The sequence below is a fragment of the Ovis aries genome, chromosome 5 (assembly GCF_016772045.2).
Source record: "Ovis aries strain OAR_USU_Benz2616 breed Rambouillet chromosome 5, ARS-UI_Ramb_v3.0, whole genome shotgun sequence".
In the NCBI taxonomy this organism is placed as follows: Eukaryota; Metazoa; Chordata; class Mammalia; order Artiodactyla; family Bovidae; genus Ovis; species Ovis aries.
The window spans coordinates 4,007,631-4,035,034 of record NC_056058.1 but is presented as its reverse complement, the minus strand read 5'-3'; the positions used below and the strand labels follow the sequence as shown (position 1 = coordinate 4,035,034).

General features: G+C 52.0%; 1 protein-coding gene across 15 annotated transcripts in view; it reads right to left on the bottom strand.

Annotated features, from left to right (window-relative positions):
* Nucleotides 1–22: 22 nt before the first annotated feature.
* SUGP2 (SURP and G-patch domain containing 2) overlaps nucleotides 23–27,404 on the bottom strand; it is a 31,740-nt gene continuing 4,358 nt past the window's right edge. For 4 of the 15 annotated variants that reach the window (XM_042249590.2, XM_042249593.2, XM_042249591.2 and 1 more), the window contains 8 exons: nucleotides 24,382–25,989; nucleotides 21,815–21,986; nucleotides 15,244–15,731; nucleotides 14,113–14,224; nucleotides 10,685–11,205; nucleotides 8,547–8,608; nucleotides 5,649–5,785; nucleotides 2,204–5,024 (listed from right to left, as the gene is read on the bottom strand). In XM_042249590.2, coding sequence (XP_042105524.1) covers nucleotides 4,904–5,024; nucleotides 5,649–5,785; nucleotides 8,547–8,608; nucleotides 10,685–11,205; nucleotides 14,113–14,224; nucleotides 15,244–15,731; nucleotides 21,815–21,986; nucleotides 24,382–25,989 — 3,221 coding nt within the window. In that variant the 3' untranslated portion in view covers nucleotides 2,204–4,903. Of the gene's footprint in view, nucleotides 1,134–2,203; nucleotides 5,786–8,546; nucleotides 8,609–10,684; nucleotides 11,206–14,112; nucleotides 14,225–15,243; nucleotides 15,732–21,814; nucleotides 21,987–24,381; nucleotides 25,990–27,404 lie in introns of those variants that run through there. The other 11 variants (XM_060416185.1, XM_060416184.1, XM_042249595.2 and 8 more) reach the window with 7 other exon arrangements.

Genomic DNA, 27,404 nt, shown 5'->3' with positions numbered 1-27,404 from the left:
ACACACAAGGCAGAACAGAATGTGAAGTATAATTTGCATTTTTAAGAAGGGTTCTGTCTAAAACATGCCCATATATAAAATCATCTACACAAAGGGATCTGAGGCCTGGGTGCCTTAGGTTGCGGAAAATTATTTTCCCATGGAACACAATTCTGTATATTTTGACTTTAGCTAGGCATTACTTATTCATAAACAGTACTTGAAAATTATACTCATGTGGAAACACTGTTTAAGACCATGAGGAAGCAAGTCTCTAGGTAGGCGGTTCAGTTCAGTTCAGTCGCTCAGTTGTGTCCGACTCTTTGTGACGCCATGGACTGCAGCAAGCCAGGCCTCCCTATCCATCACCAACTCCCGGAGCTTGCTCAGACTCACGTCCATCGAGTTGGTGATGCCATCCAACCATCTCATCCTCTGCCGTCCCCTTATCCTCCCGCCTTCAATCTTTCGCAGCATGAGGCTCTTTTCTAATGAGTCAGTTCTTCACATCAGGTGGCCAAAGTATTGGAGCTTCAGCTTCAGCATCAGTCCTTCCAATGAATAGTCAGGACTGATCTCCTTTAGGATGGACTGGCTGGATCTCCTTGCTATCCAAGGGATTCTCAAGAGTCTTCTCCAACACCACAGCTCAAAAGGATAAATTCTTTGGCGCTCAGCTTTCTTTATAGTTCAACTCTTACATCCATACATGACTACTGGAAAAACCATAGCTTTGACGAGATGGACCTTTGTTGGCAAACTTACTTAATAAGCTGTCTAGGTTGGTCATAGCTTTTCTTCCAAGGAGCAAGGTAGCATGCATGATGAGTCTTAAATTTTTATTTTTTGTTACTTTTACATGGGAGTGGGAGAGAGGGGAAACCTCTGTGCTTTGCTCTGCATCTATCTGGGTTTTGCATTTTAACAAATCTTTGACAATGAAAACATATTCATGTTGCCTGGACATGTATGCTTGCGTGTATTACACGTACATGTTACATAGGTCCACAGACTAGAGCTTCTCCAGCAGCACCGCCTGCCTTTCTCAAGGTCCTGGTCCAAAGGCTCCCCAGGAGAGGGGAGGATGAGGGGGGAGGAAGGGGCGGGGAGAGGCCATCCACACTGGTAATGTTATGTTCAGGTTCCAATCAGCCCTAAATGACAAGGTAGCAGAGGAAATTTTACCTTCCAGACTGAAAGAAATCTTTCCCAAATCACAGGGGGAAATAGGCCTGAGGTGAAGACCGTCCTGAGTTCTCCTGGGTGGAGGACCTTGCTGTGTGCCTTTGTCCAGGTAACCCTCCCCAGCCCCGTGCAGTGAAAGGAGCTGGGAAGGGGGTCTCCCAAGAGGGAGGAGGGCCCTGGTGGGTTCTCAGCTTTCTCGTGGGCAGACACCGCCTGCAGGGCTCTGGCGAGGACAGCATGTGTGGGGCTTCTTGGCTGACAAGCCCTCCTGTCTTGATTATGTGGCCCCGTCACTCCTGGGTGTCCTCCGGGACAGTGAGAGGAGCACTTCAGGGGACCCACCCCAGGTTCCTAAGGGGCCTCGTCTCCTCCACCCCTAACTTGCTAACGAAGCCCCCAGACCTTCTGCGCTGCCTGCTACCCTGGCCCAAGCAGGCTGCTGCCCATCAGGCTGCGCTCAGGTGGAGGTCCCCACAGGTCCTGCAGGTGCCAGGCTTGCCCGCATTCTGGATCCTCCCTCCTCACCAGAAGGGCCAGGGGCTGCCGATGGGGCGAGCAGACACAGACAGGGAACAGCATATGGGAACAGCAACGAGCTCTCAAGATATTCCACAGGCCGGCTCTGGAGTCAGGGCGAAGCCTAAGTGGGCCTTGCTCTAACTCTGGCAGCTTGAATCCCAACCCCGGGAAGGCTGTGAGGTGGGCAGGTGAACTATGGGTAGCTCAGGTAAAGCTCCCATATCCCGACACTCTCTCAAAGGCAGATCTCTGTACCCAGCAACTCGCCCCTTGTTCTCCACAAAAAATATGGTGGACCCAGCCACTATGCTTGGCCCTGATCACTACCTGCTCCCTGGCACCCTGCAGGCTTTCCTCGTGACTCACCAGGCCCCCTGGCTGCAGCGGGGCAGTCAGCTGGCAAAGGACATGCCTGAGAGGCAGCAATTTTACAATCTGTCTCCATGTAGGCCCCACCACATCTACCACATGTTCCCTGGCCAGTATGATTGAAAAATGCATCAATGGAGACCATGGAAAATTGGGTTTTCTCTACATTTATTTCAACTGCTAAATGATTAACAACATCCACAACTTCTTAGATTAAAAAAAAAAAAAAAGAAAAAACAACCCCAAACCCCCAAAACTTCCATTTTGTAACATCACAAATGTCTTCTAGGTTTTACCAAAGACCAAAAAGCTAAAATTCTCTATATGATTTCCAGTGATGGAAACGAGGCAGAGACAGTAAGCACCCAAAGTGGCGAGTTAGCACTTTCCGGATGCCTGTCGTCCTCACGGAAGAGCCCCTGGAACTAGAATGACAGAAAAGACACTGTGACTTTGACAAGGCTAGGCAGCTGCACGTCACGCTTGCTTGCATGCATGCTCCCTGCAGAGTGGCCTCTGCCAGAGAGAGCAAGGGCAGGCGTGGAGGGCCAGCATGCTGGTCCTCGGCCGACGGACGGCACAGGACGCACCGCCATGCTCCTCCCTAGCCCCCACAACGCCTTGACTGCCTCAATGCCATCTCCACAGAAATGTCACCTGAGTGTTTACGGGACTTTCCAGGCTCAAGAAGTAGGTGTTCCCTTTGACGTTTGCCAAAGGCTCATTGTCAGCCAAAGCAGGACACCCCCAGGAGGAGTGGCAGGAGGCTGTGGATTGAATAGGGCTCGAATCCTGGGAATTCCTAAAGTATTTTATTTATAAATAAAAGCAGAAAGCTAAGAATGAGCATACTAGGACAAAGTGAATATGATGGTCAAAGCTATGCTTGAAGAGCGAGAACTCTGGGCATGCGCTGGCCGTGCATGCTCTGTGACAGGCCACGGGGAGCCAGGCCCACGTCTCAGAGTTCGATCACTCTGCCTGACTCACAGCCAACATGGAAGGCTGCTGGAAGGATTAAAAAAGAAAGGAGGTGGTTTCCCCAGGTGGTTCCCCCAAACCACACCACCAGGCTATTTCAACTCTGCTGAAGAACCTCCAACATGTCCACCCATAAAGATCTGCCAAAACAACAGAAGTGACCAGAAGTAAGCAGCGCTCAGGGGACTACCCATGACATGAAGAGAGGCAGCGCCAGGTGGGAACGCGATGCTGTGCCACTGAGTGCGGGCCAGACAGAGAGAGACCTAGAGGCAGCTGGGACTACAGCCCAGGAGAGCTGAGGATCTGAGAAAATGAGGATATTGTAACTGCCGATAAAAGTGGCTGATGGGGTAATTCACTGCTCTGTCCCCCAAGTTCACAGTATCAGCAGGATTTTTCAGATTTTGACAGATATTTAAAACTTCAACACTGCTGCTTTCTGATGAAGGGTTGAGAGATCCCCACAGCCTGAGAATTCCACATGTAGCTGCAAGAGGCAGAGTGTGAGAAGCTGGAAGGGGCGGCAATCGTACGTCTTGAAATAGCAAACAGCTGCAGATCCCACCCCAAGAGGATCCTTTCTGTTCTGCACAAAGGCCCTAATAAAACAATTCTTTACACTGCCACACACGCAAAAAAAGGAATCTTGAAGAGTTTACACCTCCTACCCCTTTGCAGGAAACACTCCATATGTGGTTTTTAAAAAAAACTAGTTTGCTTTGTGGGTTTTAAAGAGAATGTAAATTTGGGGAAAGTTTCATTAGTGTAATGACTACTCCCCAATGACTTTAGCTGCTGAATACACTGGTGAAATTTCATTGAGTCTCTAGGGATGCATTTAAAGAGTTGAGACTCCATAAATAACATGTTCATTTAACCCACGTGTGTGAAGAGCTTCAGCACCCAGACCGGCAGGCTGTGGGACTAGGGCGCAGGCTTCACTGCTCCTGATCCATACTCCCTATTTGAATTTGAGAAGACACAATCCATGACTGTCTCGGGATCAAGTCTGCTCTTAGAGGGCAGCGTGTCCTGGGACAGGAAACCCGACAGTGGCCGGCTCCCGAGCGCTCGCAGGGCGCTGGTGCCTGCAAGGACAACCCCACCTTCTGAGTGGGGCCAGCAGAGACCTACGGAAAACCTGCTGCCAGAAGCATTTGGAAGAAGGGGAAAGGCAAAAGCAGGCTGGAAACGGGGCCTTTTTTTGTGTGTTTTAAGAAAAAGAAAAGCCAGGGGGTGGAACCTCCACACCAGAAACTGCAGAGATGTCTGTTTTCCGTGTACACACCAAACCTGCTTGGGCACTGGCTCCAGGGCTGATCCGGGACAGAGGTGGTGTTTTAAGAGTAATTGCTGCTGCAAGCCTTATCTTTCTCACCAATGGTTTTCATCTATTCAGGGAGAGAACGATTTTGTTCAAAACTGAGTTGGAAATTACGGGTGGGGAAGACAACTAAAAGCAGGGGAGAAAGATAAGGATATTTATAGGCCGAAAGCCCTTGGGAAGGAGAAGGGCTGGAGACCCTCAAATCGAGACGAGGGATGAGTGGCGTCCTCTGCGGTGCCAGCTTCGAGGTAACCCTGACACACGCAGGACACAAGGCCACTCCTGAGGCAGCTTGTTTCCACAGGACGGCTTGGCGCTCAGGCCCCACCACAGGCTGCAGGCGGCGTGCAGGGCGAGTGTGGGGCTCGCTCCTTCAGCCAAACCTGGAAGGTGAGGGGCAGGACGCACCCACAGCCGAACACCCCTAGTGCTTCCCTCACCGAGTTTTATGATTTTGGGGGGACTGACACCTTGGTGCTGGTGTCCTACCTCCTGGCACGTCAGCTCAGGCAGAGCGCCCCCACTGGCTCACACACATACCTATTTGCTGGCCCGTCTGTGTCTGTACATCTGCATCATCCTCTGACGGAACACGTCAAACGTGTCTTCTTTGTGCTCCTGCCCGTCGGCACCCAGCCCCTCCCCTTCCGACGCGCTTCCCCTGAGGAGCAAAATGGACAGTTAGCTGCGCCTGAGCCCGCGGCCTGGCCACCAGGGCACGGACACAGCCCGAGCCGCCAGAGGGGCACGGCGGCATGAGGGACACACGCAGGTGACAGCAAGGGAAAGAGGAAATCGAGACAGAGCTCATGGTGGGGACAGGGGACACTCACCTGTGCAGGCCCGTGGACCTTCTGAGAAGCATGCTCAGAAGCCAGCCCCTTATTACAGCAGAAAGCCTCCCCAGCAGGTGCTAAGCTCACTTTTAACGGAAATGCTTGCTGCACGTTAGTGGGGCTTCCTAAACGGTGGGCCGTGCTCTCTCCTGGCTAGTCTGAGTGTGGGTTCCCGGAAAAGGGAAGTGGCTGTTAGCGTAACTACCCAGAATTACCACTCGGCTTTTCTGATCATAATGAACATGGCCAAATGCCAGGGACCAAGGCTATGCAAACGCAGCCAGAAACTGTGTGAATACCTGCACAGGGACACACCCTGCCAGAAGCCACGCTCAACACCGGGGAAACCAAGGGGCGCCGGTCAGAGGAGTCAGGGCCAGAACCCCCCAGAGAGCCTGTCTCCCCGGGCACAGCCGCCCGCCCCCCGGCCCCCGACGCCTGCCGCATACACGCTGACCGGCTCCCTGATGCCCTTCCCACAGGAGCCCAGGCCATGGCCCTCCTTCCAGCCCATCTTCTGTAGCATCTGGAACCCCAGGTTCTTGTCGGTCAGCTTCTGCTGGGCAAAGTCAAAGTCCTTGGGTTTCTGAGGAGAGATAAGAGTGTGGCACATGAGAGGCAGCAAAGCACCTGGATCAAGTCTGCCCTGGGCTGCACCTGGACATGGTCGAGTACTAACACCCCAATGCCCCTCTGATGCCCCTAGAGGCTCAAGATCAAGTCACGGTCCTGGCAGCATTCCCTGGGTGGGCTGATATTTGTAAAGGCTGGAGGTCACAGCTTGAGGTGTCCCCAGAGAACTGAGCCAGAGCAGTCTGTCAGGCTTCGCTGCGACCGCTCTTGTTGCGATGTGGAGACTATGAACTAAACTTTGTGCGGGGATGGTAGGGGCTGGGCCCCAAATTTTGACTAGGAAGATCCCAGAGTGGAGACCTGAATAAAGAAAGTGGCCGTGTGATGATCAGGGGGCATACCCCAGGCTGGGTGAACAGGCCTTGAGGCAGGAAGGCCCTGGAGTGCCAGAGTCAGAGAGGAAGCAGGGCTAAGGCAGAAAGGGCCAGAGAGGAATGGAGAGGGGCTGTACAGAAGAGCTGTCTCAAAGGGCCCTCTCTATTTGACGTCCACTCCTCTCTCATCGTCTCAGTCATTTCTGTGAGCTTTCAAAACGCTGGACAGTGACTCCATTCTGGAAGCTTCCTGGGCAGCCCTCAGGCATTACTTACCAAACCTATGTGTGTGCCTGGTCCTTCTCAGGTCTGGGGCTCTGAGTGCTCCCAGGGGTAGGGACGAGGTTTTACCTGGACTCTGGGGTCCATGTCTAGTACAGAGCAGACCTCGCTGAGAGTGGGTGCAGCTGGGAAGGATGGGGCCTGGGAATGACCTTGTGGGTGGAGAAGTAAGAAGCCCTGGCAGAGATCTGGGCTCCAGAGCAGGCTGTGGAAAGACAAATGAAAAGGCCCAGAGGCCTCTGGAGGAGACACCTGCCCGGTGTGAGCTATGAGGATCTCCATTCACTCATGAATATTCATGTGCTGCGAAGTCTGGGCAGCTAGAGGCTCACAATTCCTGCCACCTGAGCCTGTTTCTTTAATCCATTTATGGCCTGGGAGACTGAGAGGGGCTCACGTGCTCCCAGGGACAAGGTTCCCTTGTCCTAATCAAGGCAGCAAGGAACAGCAGGGAGGGTTCCAGTGTGGGTGGGAAGAGGGTGGAGAAGGGACAGGAAAGGTCGGCCACAGGTCCCCCAAGGACAGGCTTGCACTTTGCTTCTGGAAGGCTGCATAAGTGGAAGCAACAAGAGGAACAGGGGTCCACTCAGCCAGACAGCTCTTGGTGAGTTTTCAACTGTGTCTAAGAATCAGCCTGCCTGGTCTCCTGGGGCTAGAACAAAGCCATGCACCTGAGGCCAGGCTGCAGAGTGCAGAGAGAGCTACGAGGAGACCTCCTCCCTGTCAGCAGTCACCCCAAAGAGAGACCCACGGTGGCAGGATACCAGCTGGCTGCACACTGGGTTAACACCATTTCATTTAATCCTCGCGGGATCTCCTACCTACAAGATAGGTGCAACTGTCCCACTTTACAGATGTACAAACAGAACCTCATGCCAAGATTAGATGGCCAGGCTGAGCCTAAAACGGCTGCCTTCTCACTGCTAAAAACACACACTTCAGGCACAGGAAGGTTCCTGCTCCCAGCTGTAACTGAGGTCACACTGATGCTTCATCTGTCTGCTGAGATTGGCGCGATGCACTCACAACAGTCTGAGCCACTACACGGGCTTTCCTCAGCCCTGGATGCCTGCAGAGACACCTGGTTCCCCACTTACCTCCTGGACTGCAGGGACCTGTGATGTCCCCACATGCCCCAGGTGACCTGGGCCAGCCTCACCTGCCTGAGGTTCGCTCTCGTCTCCTTCCAATGACCCACCCCCCCACAGGGGCGCCCCATTTCAGGCAACAGCAGCCCTGGTCCCTTCACTGTGCAGGCCGACACCCCCAGAGTCACCCTGGACTCTTCTTGGCTCTCTCTGGCCCACATCCCGTCCATCAGTAAGTCCCACCAGCTCCGCCTCATCCTGCCTGGGCCCCAGCTCCGCCTGGACCACTAGCCCACAGGCTGCTTTCCACACAGTAGTTCTAATGGCCAGGTCTTCTACCCAAATCCCCATCGTGGTTTGGCCCCGACACCTCTCCCGAAGAAGGGGCACAGTGCTGACACCCACCTACAGACCCCATGTGACCTGGCTGCTGCCACCTCCACTTCCTCACCGCCCCACCCCCACCGCCCCACTCTAGGCACAAAGGGCTCGCTGCTGACCTGCGCCTGCCCTGGGGCTTCTATCAGGCCTCCCACCTTGCTCCTCCTCACCCACCATGCTCGGTTCTGCACATTTCTGCTGCGGACAGCCCTGCTCACTGCTGCCTCTGGGTGGGCAGATGGAAGAGAGCGCACAGGGTGTCGGTGCCGGTTCATTAAGGAACACTCGCACACGCATGCGCACACACACACACTCGCGCATGCACACACACACTCAGCTTACCAGCAAAGCAGCACACTGTTTTAACCACAATTACAGTCTACTAAATCTGAACCTTTCGATGGCTGAGACATGATCTTGTTCATCTCGCCGATCCACTGCACACATCAGGCCTTACCCATCCGTTAAACAGACTAATTGCTCCATCCTGTGCTCTGGGCAATGCAAAACAGTTTTAAGAGAGATAAGGCTGTGTGTTGTTCTTTGCATGTTGACACCTGGCCTGCAGAGTGAGTACAGCCTGCAGCCAGTACCCTTGAGAACTAGGGCAAGCTCTGTGTCACATGTGAGGATGCCCAGCCATGCTCACCTTCTTCTTGGACATGGGGCGACCCCGAGGCCTGTCATAGGCAATTCGAACTGGTTCGTGAACTGGAAGACAAAAGAAATGTATATATACAAATACACAGGTCCTTTCCCCAGATTACTTAGAAGACAAGCGTGCTGCAGCTTTGGCTAATGGCCCTTCTGCCGGCAGAGCAGGCTAGGAGCTGCACTGCGGGGCCAGCTGCTTAGCCCGCAGAGCACGGAAAGGAGCACAGAGGCTCAGCTAGGCACTGCCTTGCTGGAGGAGTCTCCTTAAGTGTGACCGCCACGTTTACGATGACGGACCCAACACACGCACTGCTTTCCATGACTGCAGGAAGGCATTTGCTTCAATAAATAACTGATGTGTGACACTGCACCCTCTTCAGGTCTCTGCAAGTGTTCCACAGATAAAGAAATAAAGTCCACACAGAATTTTCCAGTAAAAACAATCACACTTCTCATACAGAGCACTGCTGCTGTTGCTGTTGCTGCTGCTGCTGCTGCGAAGTCGCTTCAGTTGTGTCCGACTCTGTGCGACCCCATAGATGGCAGCCCACCAGGCTCCCCCCGTCCCTGGGATTCTCCAGGCAAGAACACTGGAGTGGGCTGCCACCTCCTTTTCCAATGCATGAGAGTGAAAAGTGAAAGTGAAGTCACTCAGTCATGTCCGACTCTTCACGACCCCATGGACTGTAGCCCACCAGGCTCCTCCGTCCATGGGATTTTCCAGGAAAGAGTACTGGAGTGGGGTGCCATCGCCTTCTCCATACAGAGCACTAGATCATATTATTATTATAATATTTGACAAAGGAGAGACTAGCAGGTCTGGTACTATCTCATCAACCACCCTATCAAATGACTGAGAGCTTCTAAAATTCAAAGAATCTCACTTTTCCCCCATGAAGGCCATCATAACAAGTATTCTGATGTGCTACTGCCCTCTGGTAAGTTCTGAAGGACGAAGAGCTTAGTAGAGAGTTAGCAATCGATTGCAACACTGTTTCTCAACAGAAACCATGAGAACTGTTAGCAGGCAAAACTAGACTGATACTGTTGGGTGTGAATATGATGTTCTCAATAACTTAGAACACATAGATTCTACACACACAGTGGGGCACTGTTCACCAAAACCACCTCCTCCCACACAAGCGTCAAAGGATTAGCCCCACAAAAAAAACCCAGGCCTGGCTGTGTGGAGACCTGGGTGGGCAGCAGGGAGCCCACCAAAAGTGGCACATGCTGTGATTTACAGTCTGAAAAAGGCAAAACCACAAGGCCAGAAAGTGGTCAGTGGTTGCCGGGGCCAGGGAGGAGACTGTGGAGGGCAGAGAGGGACTTCTGGGAGAAGCCCCAGCTTGGCAGTGCTGGAGGCATGCGCCTGGGCACCTCTGCCAGAACTCCATGGACTGTCCACTGGGAAAGGGTGCGCTTTCATTGCTGGCAAACCATACCTCAAGAACCGTGACCCGCCCTACAGACGAGCAGGAGACGGCCTTCCACGGCCAAGGCCGGCAGAGCGTGGACTCCACAGGCCCCACTAACTGCGGCCCCAGATTGCTCCATGGCCCCTGGCTCAACATCATCAAGCAGCTATCACTACCCTGGGGCCTTGCAGGAGGGAGGGGGGCAGTGCTCAGAAAGCTGGCAGATCTAGATCACAGGCAGTTAACAGCCGAGACGACCCAGGCCTGTTTCTTCCACAGCCAGGATCCCCCTGTTGGAAGCCGAGCAATAACGGAAAATAACAAGCAACATGTGGCGTGCTGGAAGCCAAAGGCAGCATCTCCTTAGAGTGCCATCTCTGGAGCAACTGGAAACGTCAATTTCTCATGAACATTTTGGACTGTGTGCAAAACCAACAGGACTATTCTAGGTTAAACAAAATACAAGACCAAAGAGCCCCTGGTTGTGCTGGTCCTAGGGGGATTCTCAAAGGTTAGCTGGAGTGATCAGAGGCAGAAGGGGAGACAGGGGCCAGCAGTCATCTTGCAGCTAAACTTGGGTTGGGGGGATCAGGTAAATTCCTCTGAACAGGCCACTTCTCCACAATTTTCCACGGCCCCCAGCTGAGCATCACTCCTCCTCAGGTATTAAACAGAAGATGCGCTGAGGCCACTGGACTAACACCCAGGCACTCACCCTTGGGCTCCTGGATGAGACACAGCCTCTTGGGAGCTGGGATCATGCCGACCTTCAGTGACTTGCTGCTGACCCTCTTCCGGGGGAAGCAGGCCCCTGAGGAGGCCTGGGACAGGGCAGGCCCGCCAGCCGGGCTGTCCTCGGCCACCTCGCTCAGGAGGCCATCAGCGGGGGGGCTGCCCTCCGAGCCCTCAGACTTGGACCCTTCTGCCGGCCTGGAGGCCCCTTCAGGAGGGGAGGCCTCCTCACCCCCTTCCTCGTCCTCCTCTTCGTCCTCCTCCTCCTCCTCCTCCTCCTCCTCAGGCATCACCTCTGGGCTCTCCAGCTCAGCCTCATGCTGAGAGGGCTCGTCCTCAAACTCTCCTTCTCCTTCCACGGGCTCCAGCGGGCTCTCCTGAGAATCGGCACTCTCACTGGCATGGAGGGTCAGTGGAGATGACGTAAAGCAAATCGACGGGCACAGTTCAAATACCTTTTTTCGATAGAATTTGAAAGCTGAACTATTTTGGTCATGTAGAAACCTAGGATAAAGATGAGATACACTGGTTAACCAGAGGGCTCTCTAAACTTTCCTATTTGCTGAAACTGTCCAAATGGACCTGACGTAACTGGAGGTGGCACAAAGCAGCAGATACATGACCGCTTTCTTCCAGCTGCGGTAGAAAGTCAGCCTTTCTTTCTTGATGGTAAGCCTTACAATGAGACAGAAAGTTTGAGGAGTATTAGTAATTTAACAAAGGAGCAGAAACATAAGAGCCCTAACTGCCTTCTTGGGAAGGGAGTTGGGGGAACAAAGTATGCAGGGACGGTCAGGGAACACGCTGGAACGAGCTCTACCACCACAGCCAGGAGGTCCGGCCCGGGCCTCACCTCATCTCTCTCTACGTCACCGGCCACTCCAGGCCTGCGTGTGGAGTGACTCTCTGTTCCTCCTGCCCTCCAGCCACGAGATGGAGAAAGGTGTGCCAACCACAGCACCTCCTGCCTCACGTCCCACAACAAAGCCGTGTCAATACGGGGGCAACAAGGCCTCTTTGCACCTCAAGAGTTCAATGGCCTTAGTCATACTTGGAGGTGTGGCTAGTGCCGAGAAACCAAAAACGCACGAAACATACTTGGGCCAAAGGAAAGACAGCCCTTGTTCTTGGAAAGGACAACTCAGCCTCATAAAGGAGTCAATTCTTCCTACCAGGGTAATCTTGTAGCTACCTGGACTTTGTACATCCATAAAGTAAGAATTCGGACTTTGAACAAGCTGTTTCTTTTTATGTTTGTTCTTTTCCAAGGTTTTTCCAGTAAAATTCCTGCCAAAGGCAGGCTGATCCCTTCGCAAGTCCAGCCCATGCAGATCTCTTAATTGTACTCCGTTTTTTCCAAGGCGTATTTATTTGTTTTTGTTGTGCTGGGTCTTTGTTGCTGTGTGCAGGCTTCTCTGGCTGTGTCAAGCAGGGGCTACTGTTCGAGGCGGGCGGGCTCCTCACTCTGGTGGCCTCTCTCACTGCGGAGCAGGGGCTCTAGGGCGCTTGGGCTCCAGCAGTTGCGGCATGTGGGCCCAGCAGGGCTGTGGGATCTTCCGGGGCAGGCACTGCGCCTGTGCGCCTGTGCCGGCAGGCACACTCGCAAAGCCTGGCCGCAGCGAAGCCTCTTAACTGCATTCTGAAGCTGACCCATAACTCAAGCACCCTGGGAGCAGGGCGAGACGTGGCTGCATGGGGAGCACAACACGACAGGCTGGAGAGCGAAAACACGGGTGGGACAGGCGGAGGGGCTTCTGGATGTGTTGTGAGGGGGAAGGCGAGGCACAAAAGCCCCTGTTACACACAGAAACCTACCTGGGCTGTAAGACCTGAGAGAAGAATACTCACACACATGCTACAAATAAGTGAAAATGGCTTCTTATTGATGGATTGGGGAATGAGACTTCTCTGAGTTTGCCTTTTGTAATTTTTACTTTAGAGCCATACAAATTCTGTACTTATTTTAAAAATTAAATTTAAAAAGGAAAAAAACCTTCAAGTAGATTCTCAGCAGAAACAAATGAACTTGACTGTGTCAAACTGATGACATAACCACAAACACAAAATGAATTAACTGAAGCAACTACTGAACACATGACAGGTGTGATTCTTCTAAGGGAAAGCAACACAAAGTCATCTTGCCGTTTACTAAATAGGTGGGTGCTGGATGCAGTCATTTTCCAACTATCCTACGAGCACTGGGGGCGAGAATGCATCGCCCCACTGAGGCTGCTCGAGTTTTCCAGCTCTCTCTTCAGGGCACAAAGCGGACGGCATCTTCTGAGGAACACTGCTCAGAAAAGGCTGCCACAGAGACTGAGGAACAAAGCCGAACCCTGCCAGTGCCAAGTAAGCAGGATAATGCAGAGCTCTTTCTGCACTGGGAGAAGAGAGGAAACTGCTGAAACGCTCCCGCCTGCCCTTCCCTGAGCCGCCCCCTTTGCCCGGCCCTGCCGGTGTGCGGTCCTGCACGCAGTGGCAGCCCGGCAGCCCCAGGCCTGTGACAGGCAGCACTAGGCTGAGAACCTGCAAGGCCACCAGCGCTCCATGTGGCTGGTCTGGGTCTCCCAGGAAGCAAGAGGTACCCAGTGCAGGGGACCTACTCAACGTCCAAATTTGCTATAAGAGCCTAGACACTCTGACTCCCAGAAATGTTCCAGAAAATGTAAAATTTTTAACCGTATCCTTAAGTAAACTAAGGCACAACTCTCCAGCACGTTGGGATCAGGGCAAGGGTCCAGAAGCCCTGGCTGGCTGTAGAATGCAATCCAGAGAGCATGGGAATCCCACCCACTCCAAGCAGAGCTCAGCCATGTTAAGGCTCAGCACTGAGAACACAGGGCCCTCAGGCGACCTCCCCCTTCAGGAGAATTCACACCCCACAGGCAGAGTGGGTTCTGTGGCCTTTGGGCTATGGAATGTTGAATGTTTACCCCACTGAAGAATGGACAAGGGTGCCAAGCCAATACTACGTGGACGTGCTTGTTGCTCACACTGGGACTAAATCCCATTGCCGTGCTACACGAGCAGCACACTCAGCCCGGCCAGAGCTGCCAGCACCAGCAGGGACAGTGCCCTCCTCCTCAAGCTCACGGGCGAGCACACACTCTCCTCTCTGCCTCTGCAAAGGTTCTGGGGAGCCTTCACGTCCTTCTGCTGGGGCGTTCTCTCCCCTTCCCCTGGCCAACACCCACTGAGCCTTTGGATCCAGCTTAAACTTCCCTCTGGGGACGGCTTTTCCTGACGCCCCAGACGAGGGCAGGTCTCCAACAACCCCAGACAGATGCTTCTCCTGAAAAGCCCCGCGTTCAGTGGAAGAGAAGTCATGACCTATCCTGGCGGCGACCCTCTATGGGCTCTCAGGACACTCATGAGGTGACCGTAAATCAAAGGGGTGTGACGGGTACGTACCAAAGGTCAGGGTTGTCAATGCTGTTTTCTATGCTGAACTGTTCAATCTCTGGTCCCACCTGAGCAACAAATTTGGCCAGTTTCTCTGCAGTCTCCATTGTCTTCGTATCAACTACAAAATAAAGCAGCTGTCATGAACCGGTTCTGAGCTGGCGATTTCCACGTGAACATCACGGGGTTGGGGAGACTGATCACAAAGACGGCCCGTCACTGTGGTCTCACCCTTCGCCACGTGCCTCTGCCGCTCTGCCCAGCAGAGGTGGACTCTCCTTTGAACTGGGGCTGGCCCTGGGACGCGTTCTGACTGAGACTGTGACAGAAACATGGAGCCTGGGCCTGAGGCGCCTCAAGCACCTCCTCTGCGTCTCCTGGATACCCAATCCAACCATCAGGCTTATTGCTGGGGGGTGACAGGCATGCAGCCCACAAGCTTCATCTCCTCAGCTAACAAACAGTCCCTGACTACTGGCCCCTGCCTGCAGCTAGCAGGCCCAGCCTAGCCGACCTGAAACAACACCCGATGCTTCCTCTGAAGCCACAGTTTGGACTGGCTTGTTACCCAGCAGTAACTAGAAAAATGTTTTTCCCTCCACATTCCCATCTAGCGCCGAGGGGAAGCACTGGCCACAGGGCAGCCCTGTTGTGGAAGGAGAGGCGATGCTCGGGAGAAGCAGAAGAAGCTGCAAGGCACCTAACTCCAAGGAAGGAAACGAGACAGCTTAGCAGGGAAGAGGAAACAGGAGAACCAGGGCGGCCCTATGAGACGCGCAAGGGGCAAGAACAGAGAGAATCTGATCACGGAGCTCCGCGCCCCAAGCACGTGCGCGTGGCACACCCTGCTGGCCAGAAGGGGAACTGCGCAGGGAGGCACAGACTCGGCAGGCGGCACGCGTGCTGGCTCCACGCTCAGGACAAGAGGAGGGGGCAGCAGGACTCCAGGGCCAGACCATGGGGAGGCGAGAGGAGCGTGCCTCGGTGTGCGCCATCCTGGCCGGGTCCCTTTTGCTGCCGTCTGCTGCCCAGCCCTGCCCTGCCCAGCTCACGGAAGCTGCCTGCCTCTGCAGAGACCCCTGGAGATGGATCAGAGTTGGGGCTGGGGCCCAGAGGATAGGGGCAGGGGTGAGCACTCACCATCAATAGACGGGCAGGGAGAAGAGGTCTGAGGGGCTTCGGAGACATCCAAGCCTGCTGGTTTGGGGGATGGGCCGGAGGCTTCAGGGCTGGGGTCCCGAGGTGAGGGTCCAGCCAGCTCTGGGGGGCAGTCCTTGGCAGCATCACTTCTGTCTGGCTGGGGCGGCTTGCCCTGCAGGGAGCCCGGAGCCTGCCGGCCATGGTGTTTCAGCCTGGTGCCTGAGGAGAGTAGGGTCTGGGTCCCGGTGGTGGCTCTCCTCACTTTCCAGCCCCGGAGCCCTTGAGTTCGAAGATGCCCCCGCCGCCGCCCTGGTAGCAGCCTCCTCTTGAGGCTCCGGACCGCCCGGGCATACAGCATAGCCCGGACCGCACACTCTGCTGCCATTGGCTTCTGATCTGCTCCTGGCAAGGTCTGGCTCATCCGCTGCATTTCTGCCAGCTTCAGCTTGTAATATTTATACTCCAGACTACTGTCATCAGACAAAAACCTATGTAACAAACAGGAACAGCAGGACATCTGTGAACATACCAGCACAACCAAACTGCGGCTGTAAGCGCACTTCTGCAAACCCTCTCTACGTGGTGGCCTCCTTGCTGATGGAGAGGCTCTGCCCAGCTCTACCAAGGGCCCAGCGCTGGGCCCTGGTCATGTGTCCTGCTCAGAGCAACCACAGGGTCATCAGGAGCTTTGATGGAGCACTGGTTGATTCCTCCTCGATTTCAGCACCATGGAGGAGCTCACAGCTCCTGGCGGCCTCACATGGAAGCCCTGTGCTGCCAGGGAATGGCAGGGATTGCTCCCAGACACTGCCTTCAGGAGGTGAAACCCTTCAAATGGCGGACACTCGGCGACCTTTTAATTACATTAAGGACAGTGTGCCATTGATGTGAAATCACGTGCCAGAGGCATAAGAAGAGTCCAGAAAAGAGGAGTCTGAGTTACATGCACGGACATGACATGCACTAACACAGACAGAGACCCGTGATACAGCCCGTGGAGAGCAAGCTCAGAAATCCAGCACTGAAACGCACCCTATGAAGCTGCCTCTGTGCACATAACACCCATGTGTATTTGTGTTTTTCCACACAGGTTGAAAGAATAAAAAGTAAACAAGATTTGCTCTAAGGAGTGGGTGAGAAAGGGGAATGGAGGGGTCTTCACATTATTTACTTTGCAGACCATTTCATTAGCACTTTCTTTCATCTCTATTAACCCTTCCTTCCTAGTCTGGGCTTTTTTCACCATTCTTCCCTTGCCTCATGAATTGAATGGTTATTTTCACTCTTTATTTCTGATAAACACATGCAAGGTTGTACCTTTCCCCCAACCTGCTACTTCCTTCTGAAGAGTTTCTAATTTCAATTCTAATTCTCTTTCATATGAAAAGTTATTAGAAGCCAGTTTTATTTAGGCTGTTGCTGGTTTCAAGTTATGGATTGCACAATGTGGCCAACGTGATTTTCCTTTCCTGGGATGGTCTGTAATTTTCCCCATGACCTCATTCATACCAAGGTTTTTGTGAACATTCAACTTCAGTTTGTGTTAAAGAGTAAGTAGTGTCTGGTGAGTATGGCAGTATTTCACGAGGCTTTTGGACTGTCTGCTACTGAGATCGTGTATTAGATTAGGTTCCCCATTGCCAGACTGGCCACGAGGTGGCAGTGCACAGCAGGATGCTGGCAGCTCTCTGTGCTGTGGCGTGTCCCTGGCGGGCGGCTCTGTATGGCGCTCCTGCCGATGCTCACTACACAGTCAAGGTCTGGCTGGATCTGGGGGAGAAGGCTGTGCTGGCTCCCCTGCTGCCCGAGACACTCTGCTGGGCAGCAGCAGCATCCTGTAAGACTGCACCCTAACCAGCCTAGGTTCCCACATGAAGGAAGGAGGACCAACAGGGATGCTCCAGGTCTCAAGTCAAATGCAGCCCCCATCCACAGCAGAAAGTGGAGTAAATGCCAGGTGACCCGGACCCCCGCCACGGCAGTCCCTTTTCTGTGGTCGATTCTAATGCCAAGTGCAGGTTCAACACATCAGTCACAAGCCCATTTCCCCCAGCTCTAGTGGAGCACAACATCAAAGGCACAGCGCACTCCCGAGCTAGCCTGCCAGGCTCAAATCCCACTGCAGTCACTCACTAGCTGTGAGATTTACTGAATCTTTCTGTGCCTCAGTTTCTCCATCTGTAAGATGGGACGGGTGATAATGATAAGTTATTTCACCATGTTGCTGTGAGGCTTGAATTATATACTTTTCGTTATAAAGAAAATGCTTTGGGAAATTCCCTGGTGGGCCAGTGGTTTGGACTTGGTGCTTTCACTGCCAGGACCTGGGTTCGATCCCCGGTTGGGGAACTAATCTCTCACAAGACGCACAGCTCAGGCATTTAAAAAAAAAAAGAGCAGCATCGGTGTGTCATCTCTAGGGATATAACAGTTAACTGTTAAAAGCAGCTTAAAGAACTAAAAGTGACTGTCTCTAAGGAGCAAACTCAGGGACTTCTCTGGCAGACCAGTGGTTAAGACTCCACTCTTCTACTGTAGGAGGGGCACGGGTTTGATTCCTGGTTGGGGAATGACCCCACAGGCTGCACTGGTATGGCCAAAAAAAAAAAGAGTGGAACTGGCATGAGAATGGATCATGGCAGAAACATTTTGCCCTTTGTTATAACATTGATTTTTTTGGTAAATCACATACAAATACCATTTTGACTTAAGAATTTAAACATATACACCAAAACCCTAAGCTTACTCTTTTTTTTAACACTGTTTCTTTGCACACTCTTCCTTCTTATAGGCTCTGGGCAATTCTGAAGGAGTTCACAGGCGATCAGATCTCTGAGTCAGCTCCCTAATCTGTTCTTCATTCAGGTTGCTTCTATCAGCCAACCACTAAGATTATTTCAACAATCATTCTTCAATTCCAAGATCCTTAATTGGCTATTTTCCATAATAAGCAGTTCCTCTTTCATGGATATAACATGCTATTATCCATCTAAGACTATTAATCACATACGTATTTTTAGACAATCTTCTTTTTCTTATAGTAACTCTGTCTTAGGTGTCAGATCTGTTGAGTTGGGTGATCCTCTTTCATGATGCTGATTTTCCTCAAACACATGCTTACCTTTTGATTTGCAGGCCTGCCCACCACCACCACACATACCAAGCCTGGCTCGGCTTCTGTCCACCACCCCGGCTGTCAGTGACCGGGAGCCTGCGGGAAGTGTGCAGCGGTCACGGGGCCAGGGACACATGTTCCCAGTCCTCTCAGGGCCCCTTCCCTGCAACCCAATGACCTCGACAACCCCCTGGACACTGCCCCTGGGTCTCTCAGGTCTACATGACATCCTACCCAGAGGAATTGGTCCCTGCTTTCATCTGTCAGTCTGAGGCTATCTCACCTCCTTCCTTCAGCCTAAGCACTGCTGAGACCACAGCGCCTGAGTGTGAATCTCAGCTCTGTCTGTTACTAGCTGTGTAGCCTCCAGGCAAGAGGCCTCTTTAAGCCTCAAGTTTTCTGTCTGTCTGTAAAGATGACAACATATCTACTTCAAGAGGTTGTTTATGAGGGTTCGGCCAGCTAGTGCTTAAATCAGTAAAGTGCTTAGAATGGTACCAAGTGCACAAAAAGCAAAAGATTTGCTAAATAAAAAGTATTCAATAAATGATACTGGGGCAATTAGGCTTTTTTTAACTTTTAAGTTATATGCCTATCTTATTCAACATATGAACATGACCTTAGTGAATTCAAGAATTCTGTCAAAATAAAACCATAACAATTTCTAACTCTCCTCCCGGAAATCATACTGGTTACCACCAAAGCTCTGGCACCATTACACAGAAATTTTTACCTTTCAAGCATCTTTAGTACAACAGCAAGAACAGAAAATTCGGGGATTTTCCTGCTGGTCCAAATCCACCTACGAATGCAGCAGGCACGGGTTTGATCCCTGGTTGGGAAAGATTCCACATGCCATGCGGCAATTAGGCCTATGGCCCACACCTCCTCAGCCCACATACTGCAACTGCTGAAGCCCACGTGCCGAGAAACCATGCTCTGCAACGGAGTCACAGCAATGGAAAACCCGTGCCCTGCAACGAAGGGCCATCCCCGCGCGCCACAGCTAGAAAAGGCCTGCGCGCACCACAGCTAGGAAAGGCCTGCGCGCAGCACAGCTAGGAAAGGGCTGCGCGCAGCACAGCTAGGAAAGGCCTGCGCGCGCCACAGCTAGACAGGGGCTGCGCGCACCACAGCTAGGAAAGGCCTGCGCGCACCACAGCTAGGAAAGGCCTGCGCGCACCACAGCTAGGAAAGGCCTGCGCACAGCACCACAGCTAGGAAAGGCCTGCGCGCACCACAGCTAGGAAAGGCCTGAGCGCACCACAGCTAGGAAAGGGCCGCGTGCAGCACAGCTAGAAAAGGCCCGCGCACAGCACCACAGCTAGGAAAGGCCTGCGCGCACCACAGCTAGGAAAGGCCTGCGCGCACCACAGCTAGGAAAGGCCTGCGCGCACCACAGCTAGGAAAGGCCTGCGCGCACCACAGCTAGGAAAGGGCTGCGCGCACCACAGCTAGGAAAGGCCTGCGCGCACCACAGCTAGGAAAGGCCTGCGCGCACCACAGCTAGGAAAGGCCTGCGCGCACCACAGCTAGGAAAGGCCTGCGCGCACCACAGCTAGACAAGGCCTGCGCGCACCACAGCTAGGAAAGGGCCGCGCACCACAGCTAGGAAAGGCCTGCGCGCACCACAGCTAGACAGGGGCTGCGCGCACCACAGCTAGGAAAGGCCTGCGCACAGCACCACAGCTAGGAAAGGGCCGCGCGCACCACAGCTAGGAAAGGCCTGCGCGCACCACAGCTAGAAAAGGCCTGCGCGCACCACAGCTAGGAAAGGCCTGCGCGCACCACAGCTAGACAAGGCCTGCGCGCACCACAGCTAGGAAAGGCCTGCGCGCACCACAGCTAGGAAAGGCCTGCGCGCACCACAGCTAGGAAAGGCCTGCGCGCAGCACAGCTAGAAAAGGCCCGCGCACCACAGCTAGGAAAGGCCTGCGCGCACCACAGCTAGGAAAGGCCTGCGCGCACCACAGCTAGACAGGGGCTGCGCGCACCACAGCTAGGAAAGGCCTGCGCGCACCACAGCTAGGAAAGGCCTGCGCGCACCACAGCTAGGAAAGGGCTGCGCGCAGCACAGCTAGGAAAGGGCTGCGCGCAGCACAGCTAGGAAAGGGCTGCGCGCAGCACAGCTAGACAGGGGCTGCGCGCACCACAGCTAGGAAAGGGCCGCGCGCACCACAGCTAGGAAAGGGCTGCGCGCACCACAGCTAGGAAAGGCCTGCGCGCGCACCACAGCTAGGAAAGGCTGCGCGCACCACAGCTAGGAAAGGGCCGCGCGCACCACAGCTAGGAAAGGGCTGCGCGCACCACAGCTAGGAAAGGCCTGCGCGCACCACAGCTAGGAAAGGCCTGCGCGCACCACAGCTAGGAAAGGGCCGCGCGCACCACAGCTAGGAAAGGCCTGCGCGCACCACAGCTAGGAAAGGCCTGCGCGCACCACAGCTAGGAAAGGCCTGCGCGCACCACAGCTAGGAAAGGCCCGCGCACACCACAACTAGACAAGGCCTGTGTGAAGCAATAGCCACCCAGCGTAGCCAAAAATAAATAAATTAAAAGAAGAAAAAAGAATCTACCGTGCAACACAGGGGACAGAGGTTCAACAGCTGGTTGGAGAACGAAGATGCCACATGCCGCAGAGAACTAAGCCCACACGCAGCTACGGAGCCTACATGCCACAGCGGGAGTCCACGTGCCTCAGAGAGAGCCAGCCCTGACGGGGGCAGCCAAGACTCAACTCAGTCAAGCCAATACATGATGGCCAACGTTTAAGAAATAAGGGAAGGGCACGTCATTATAAAACAAAGCATTCTAAAAATCCAACAGAGAGGGATGGCTGAATAAACTGATCATCTACTCTTCAGGCCAGTAAACACAGCCGTCTGAAATGTCTTCAAAAAGCAGGAAACATGAGCACTTTCCTGTGTAAAAGGAGTAGGTATATCACAGCATAATTACAACTGTGTGAGAAACCAGAGAGCCTCCCATGAGCAGAAAGACTGCTAACAAATACCCCCAGATGCCAGCGTGCGCCAGTAAGAGCACAGGTGGCTTCGCCCAACTTTCTATTCTTCTTCTCCTTTTCTAATAAGCAAATGCTGTATTAATATTCATGGTAGAAACTTTAATATTAAAAAATCGTTCTATTCAAGCAAAGAGGCAATAAGACAAAATGAAGACGGCTGAACAGAAAGTAGCAATAAATCACAAACAACTGCTGTGACGGATTCCTCATCTTACACTCACTCTCTGCACGCGTCTCTCACCTCATCCTCAAATCAGCACAGACAAGGAGTCTGAACCCATATGAACTTGACCCACCCTCATACGCTTCCTACTGACTGACACCACAGCTCAAAATAAACACTTCACTTTCTTCTCTGGACACTATCAGAGCAACAGAAACAGTGCCCTGTACTTTACAGGAGGGATTCAGAAGAGCACCATTTAGAGACCTACCAGTAAGCAGGGTCCTCCTTGAGAAGAGCTCTCTCTTTGGGAGACAGGCTGCCTCCAATGACACGTGCAACCAGCTGGTCAATGATGTCCGCCACCTTGTGATCTGCTCGCTGGGGGACCTCTGGAACACACAGAAGGTCTTCTCTGAGAAACATACTGGACCGCATGGGGCCTGGGAAGATCAGGATAGAGCCTAAGGATGGAGCCTAAGCAAGTGCCAGCAACTGAAATCCTCCTTCACAAGAGACCAGCATTGAAGAGGGAAAGGGCCTGTTATTCTAGAAACCGACGTGCAAAATATCCTCTCAAAAGCTATAGCAGCATAATCACTAGGAGAGAAACAGTCGCAAGCTTAGTGACTGTGCAGAGCAATATTCTATAGAAGGAAACAGTATGCAGCAACTCGTTACCACTTTTTGCATACAGCTTAACTTGTTCACAATATTAAGGGGAAAACAGACATAAAATGCAGCTAGGTTTAAAATAATGTAAGCAGTATATCTAAACTGTAATTTGCAATATGAGCAAAGGAAGAAGAGATACAAATAAGTAGACACACGGAAAAAGAGATTGGACAGAAATATACCAGAAAATCAGCAGAGGTTATCTATGGGTGGTAGATTTAGCAGGGATTTCACTTTTTTGTGTGCTTTATCTATAAAAAATAAACACATGTGATGCATAATCAGAAAACATACATAAGCACACAAAGAAAAATTGTCCAATTAAAAAATATTAAAAAACATCAATAGTTCCAAGATAGGTGTTCACAGAAAGCATCTGTTGAATGTTTGAAAAAAAATTTTTTTAAGTGTGAATTTCCTTTGATATTTGCTAGTTTTAATAGCACAGATGGTCTATCTGCTCATTCAATCAATAAAAATCAGCCCTGAACTGGAGAGGTTTCCAGTTTGTTGTGGAATGGCACCGACATTCTCAACAGCAGTGAGCTCCTAACACAGGATGCTTCGATCCTTCAATTGTCATCTCATTTCCCCTCTGAAACTTTCTCTTTTTGTTGTGGGCTCTCAGTTTATAGAACTGCTAGTTTCACAGGATTTTACAAAAACAGTAAGAGCTTCAAAGTCAGAGGCTTTCAAAGACAATGAAATTTGTGCATCACTGCAACCAACTCTAGAGAAGATGACCACAGTTAAGGGCCAGAAAGTGGATCTTACCTTTGGCCCAGCAATCTTTCTGTGGATATCTCCTTTAAAGGAGGATTCAATTTTTTTTTTTTTTAATGAAAATAACAGTAAGAATCTAGAAATTCAACCAAAGATATCACCCCAGCATTTCTAGCAGAAATGGATGTAGCGGCAGCCTGTGCCCCGTAAGACGTGGACACTGGCGCCATCTACCTGATGACCAGGCAGGGGCCAGTGCTTGGCAGATGCCAGCTTCACAGGGACCTGGCTCTGCTCAGGCTCGGAAGCCTTTAAGAAAAGGCACTATGACTCCAACATCATGGGAGAAGCAGCAAATGCTGCAGAAACACAGCAAAGAGCCTTTGATAATCCTGTAGAGGAGCAGACTGCAGTGTTTTCAGCACAGCAAGATGGCAGCTACAGGCACACCTGCACAGCAGCACAAGCAGGGGTGGTCGTGGGCAACTTTAGGTTGTGCGGGACTTTTTCGTTCCTCTCAGTATCAGTTACACAGACTTTCCACCCCACTATTTTGGGGGATGTGGGGAAGAGAGGTCCCACTTCAGCCCTGAGCTCACTTCTGAAAGGCTCCCTCTCTGGCAATAGGTGCGGCCGCCCATCCAGGGAGGGACCTACCTAGTGCCTGGAGCAGTCAGGGCTCCACAAGGGTGCCAACTTGACTGGGGCAATGGAAGCCGAAAACTGTATCAGAGGAAAAAGGGACTTCCTCAGTGGCCACTATGTGTGCTCATGACTTCTGGGCCTTCTGGGCTGTGAAAACATCCATCCTGGGAGTGCAGGGGAAGGGAAAGGGACACCACACAGCCAGTCACTTCTATTTCTATTACCTTCTTCTCTGTCTTTCCCCTCCCCAGTAAGCCAACTCCTTAACTGCAGATTACCATGTATACTGAAGTGATCTCTCAACTTCTAGCCAGTCTAGAAAAGTGAGCAGGTGAAAAGGTGCCTCCACCACCTAGCCCTCAGAACAGTTCAGAAATAACCTTCCTGACTCCCCATGCTGGGCTGGGGCCTCTCCTATATCCCCTTACTCCCAGCACAGGAGGGGCTGGGTTTGTGATTTCTTCCCCTCAGAAGCCTGGGGGATCCTTGGAGACTGTGGCCTGTATTTACTTTCAAGTAAAAACTTGGGGCAGAAAAGGGGTACTTTTGGAACACGGCTTCTTAACCTTGGCTGTAAGATGACACAAACAACCCAGAGAATAAAGCAATACTATGTACAAACACACATCCACAGGCTTATAGAATGAGTGGCAGGCACTGTGAGTTTTCTCCTAAAATTCTGATTTGTTTCCAACTGGCTAAAGAACTTCTATGTACAAATATCAAAGAGAATGAGAGAAATGACAAAAAAGCAAACAAATCACAACAAATAGAAACTGCTGCTGCTTTCCTTACCATCACTCAGACCACTCAGAGCCTTGGCCTGAATTTCAGGTTTTGTAGGAGGAACAGCTTTCTCCTCATCTCGGGTTGGCTCGGATTCAGCTTTCTTGACCTGGAGTGGACACCCACTGCTGACCAGCCAGGCCTTCAGGTGATCGATGTACTCTCTCCCAAACAGAGTAGAGTCCTCGAAGTTCGGAAATGCGGCAGGAGATGGAGCTATATCTTGGAGGCCAACGGCTTCCAGGATTTTCTCCTGCCGGAAGGAAGAGGCCAAGGAGAATGTCTGTCCCAGAAGAGCTAAAGACTTCCGGCAGAGAGAATTGGTGGTCTCCAGGGCAATAGCCAAGTCCAGGGGGTTAGTGAGGGTCTTCATCTTCACACTCAGCTCGTAGGCATTGCAGGCCATGAGCAGGGGTGTGACACTCTTCAGCAGCCGGTCTTGTAGTCTCATTATGTATTTATCAAAGGGCTTTATGATTTCAAAAAAGCAATTTTTGGTCTTCACAGCACCTTTGTCTAAAAGCATGTTTAAAAACTCGTTATCAACTCTGGGTGTTTTCAAAGCAGAGTGCTTTAAAAATTTGATAGTAAAAAAGCAAAAATCTCTGTGCTCTGGTTTTAATGAGCATTTGAATGAGGCGAGCATTTTAGCACAGGTTTCTGTTTCAAGTTCAAAGAGAGTCTGGAAAAGCTGGGAAAATTTAACATCATCTTTTATGGTGTGGAATCCTGCCCACTTGATTATTTCTATCCCAAATCTCGAGAAGACATCCGACTTATCTATGATGTCGAAGCTCATCTTTCTCCTGGGGAGCCGGACATCCTTCAGATCAAGCCCCAGAGGGACCTTCCGGGTAGGGAACTGGACCTCTTCTGTCCCTGGGTTCGTCGCCAGGGTCACATCAGGACTTGAGGTGGTTTTCTGGATTTGGTTAGTGCCCTGAGTTTTGGGAGTGATACGACTCATAGTGGGTACCTTTTTTGTGCTCACGTTTCTCAGCATGACAAGTTTCCCAACCCCCGCTTTCGAAGTAAGCAGGCCTTGAGTCTCCCCCTTTCCCAAGAGAGCACCCTCCTGGTCGGCAAGGCTCAGGCCTCGGCCTCTGCCCTGGGCTTGGCTGCTGCCCCTGAGCACAGAGTCTGCCTCCCCTGGACGGTCCACGTCATAATCACGACTCTCTTTCTCCAAGCACTCTTTCTCAATAAGCCTGGAGGAGCCAAAGCTCCCCAGTAACGAAGAAGGGCCAAAACTACACTCCTGTGACCAAGAGGGTTCTTGAGAAACTGAGTGAGCAAAGTCTTGTTCCCAAGAGCCATGGAGTGCAAACTTCCAGTCCTGAGAACGGAAATGTCCCAGTTTCCGGTGGCCAAAGACCTGGTCTCGGGAGTTAGGGTGGGAAAATTCCAGATCCCGGCTACATTCTTTGCGAAAGTAGCTGTCTTCACTTACAGAAGGGTTGCTTGACCTGAAGGAAGGTCCTGGAAATATATCACCTCTCAGGCCTTCTCTCCCAGTGTCTCGAGGATGAGTTACAGATGCACCCAGAGTGTACCTGCTGTCACTGTGAATGTCATCAAACATATCTGCTCTGGCTCTTGGGACTGTCCTTAGAAGATCTGAAATAAGCAATCCAAAAAGAAACACAAAGGTATGTGTCAGACCAGAGGCTGCAAGTGGGTGATCTGCAGACAACCAGCAGGGTGCTTTCCCAGTCAGAGTGCATTTTAGAAACTCACATGGAAAATATGTGTGGTTTCACTTAAAAACTTAGGTTTCTACTTATGCAAACAGAAAAGCTATGAGAACTGGGCCTGCATCTGGCCTTGGTTAGTCCATGGAGGCTAGGCAGCAGTGCTGCTCACTCATCCAGATCCTTTGCCCTACCTCTGTTTTACAAGGCTTCCCTGGTGGCTCAGCTGGCAAAGAATCGACCTGCACTGCAGGAGATCTGGGTTTGATCCCTGGGTTGGGAAGATCCCCTGGAACGGCTACCCACTTCAGTATTCTGGCCTGGAAAGTTCCATGGAGTAGCAGAGTTGGACACAACTAGCAACTTTCACTTCACTTTCTGTTTTACAAGCCTTCTTTTAGACTCAGGGATGGGCATTTGGTTCCCAAATAACCTGGTCTTTACTGTGACCAGAACGCTTGTGAAGTTCTCCTTCTATCACACAGCAGACAGGTTTTCTAGAGGCTGCCTGCCTCCCCTGCTTCCTATGGCCCACAGTGCCACTGAGGCAGGAGCTACATCTGACGCTGCACCCACCACTGCTGGCTGGACCTTAGCTGAGCGCTTGATCCAAAGGAGGCTGACGGGCTCCCTCAGAAAGGGTCATTAAGCCAACCAACACCTGAAAAAAGAGACTGAGCAAACAAGAGGGCAGGCAGAAGGCAAACAGGCCATGACAACAGAAACCACAGTGGAAGCTGAACGGGGTGTGCGCTCGTCCTCCACTCTGCAGAAGTGAGAGAAACAGCGAACTGCGTCTGCATGTGTTCATTCACGCACAAAGGAGCTGTAAGGGGAGTTCCCTGTGGTCCAGTGGTTAGGACTCCACGCTTTCACTGCCAAGAACCTGGGTTCAGTCCCCGGGCAGGAAACTGAAATCCCATATGCAGCATGGCGTAGCCAAAAAGAAGAAACTGTAAGAAGTCAAAAACAGAAGAGAACTAGGGCGCACAGGAACAGAGGGCCTCAGGGAGACATCTGTACAGAGCACCTTTCTTACTTTCTGAACCATAATCGATCACCTAGTCCAAAAGTCAATCGTAAAAGAGAAAGATGCCAGGAAGTAGTGACGGGTCAACAGGCCACAGGGCTGTTGAAACAAGGGCTCTGTACAAATCCAAGTTTATCTGTCCAGCAAGTGCTTACTAAGCACCTACTGTATGTGGGCACTGTTCTGGCCCTGAAGTTACAGCAGGGAAGATACAGCAAAGTCCCTACTTTCCTGGATGTTTCAGTTGAGGAAGCCAAATAATAAACACAAAATTCTTCAGCTGTAAGGAAATGCCAAACCGGCGGGAATGT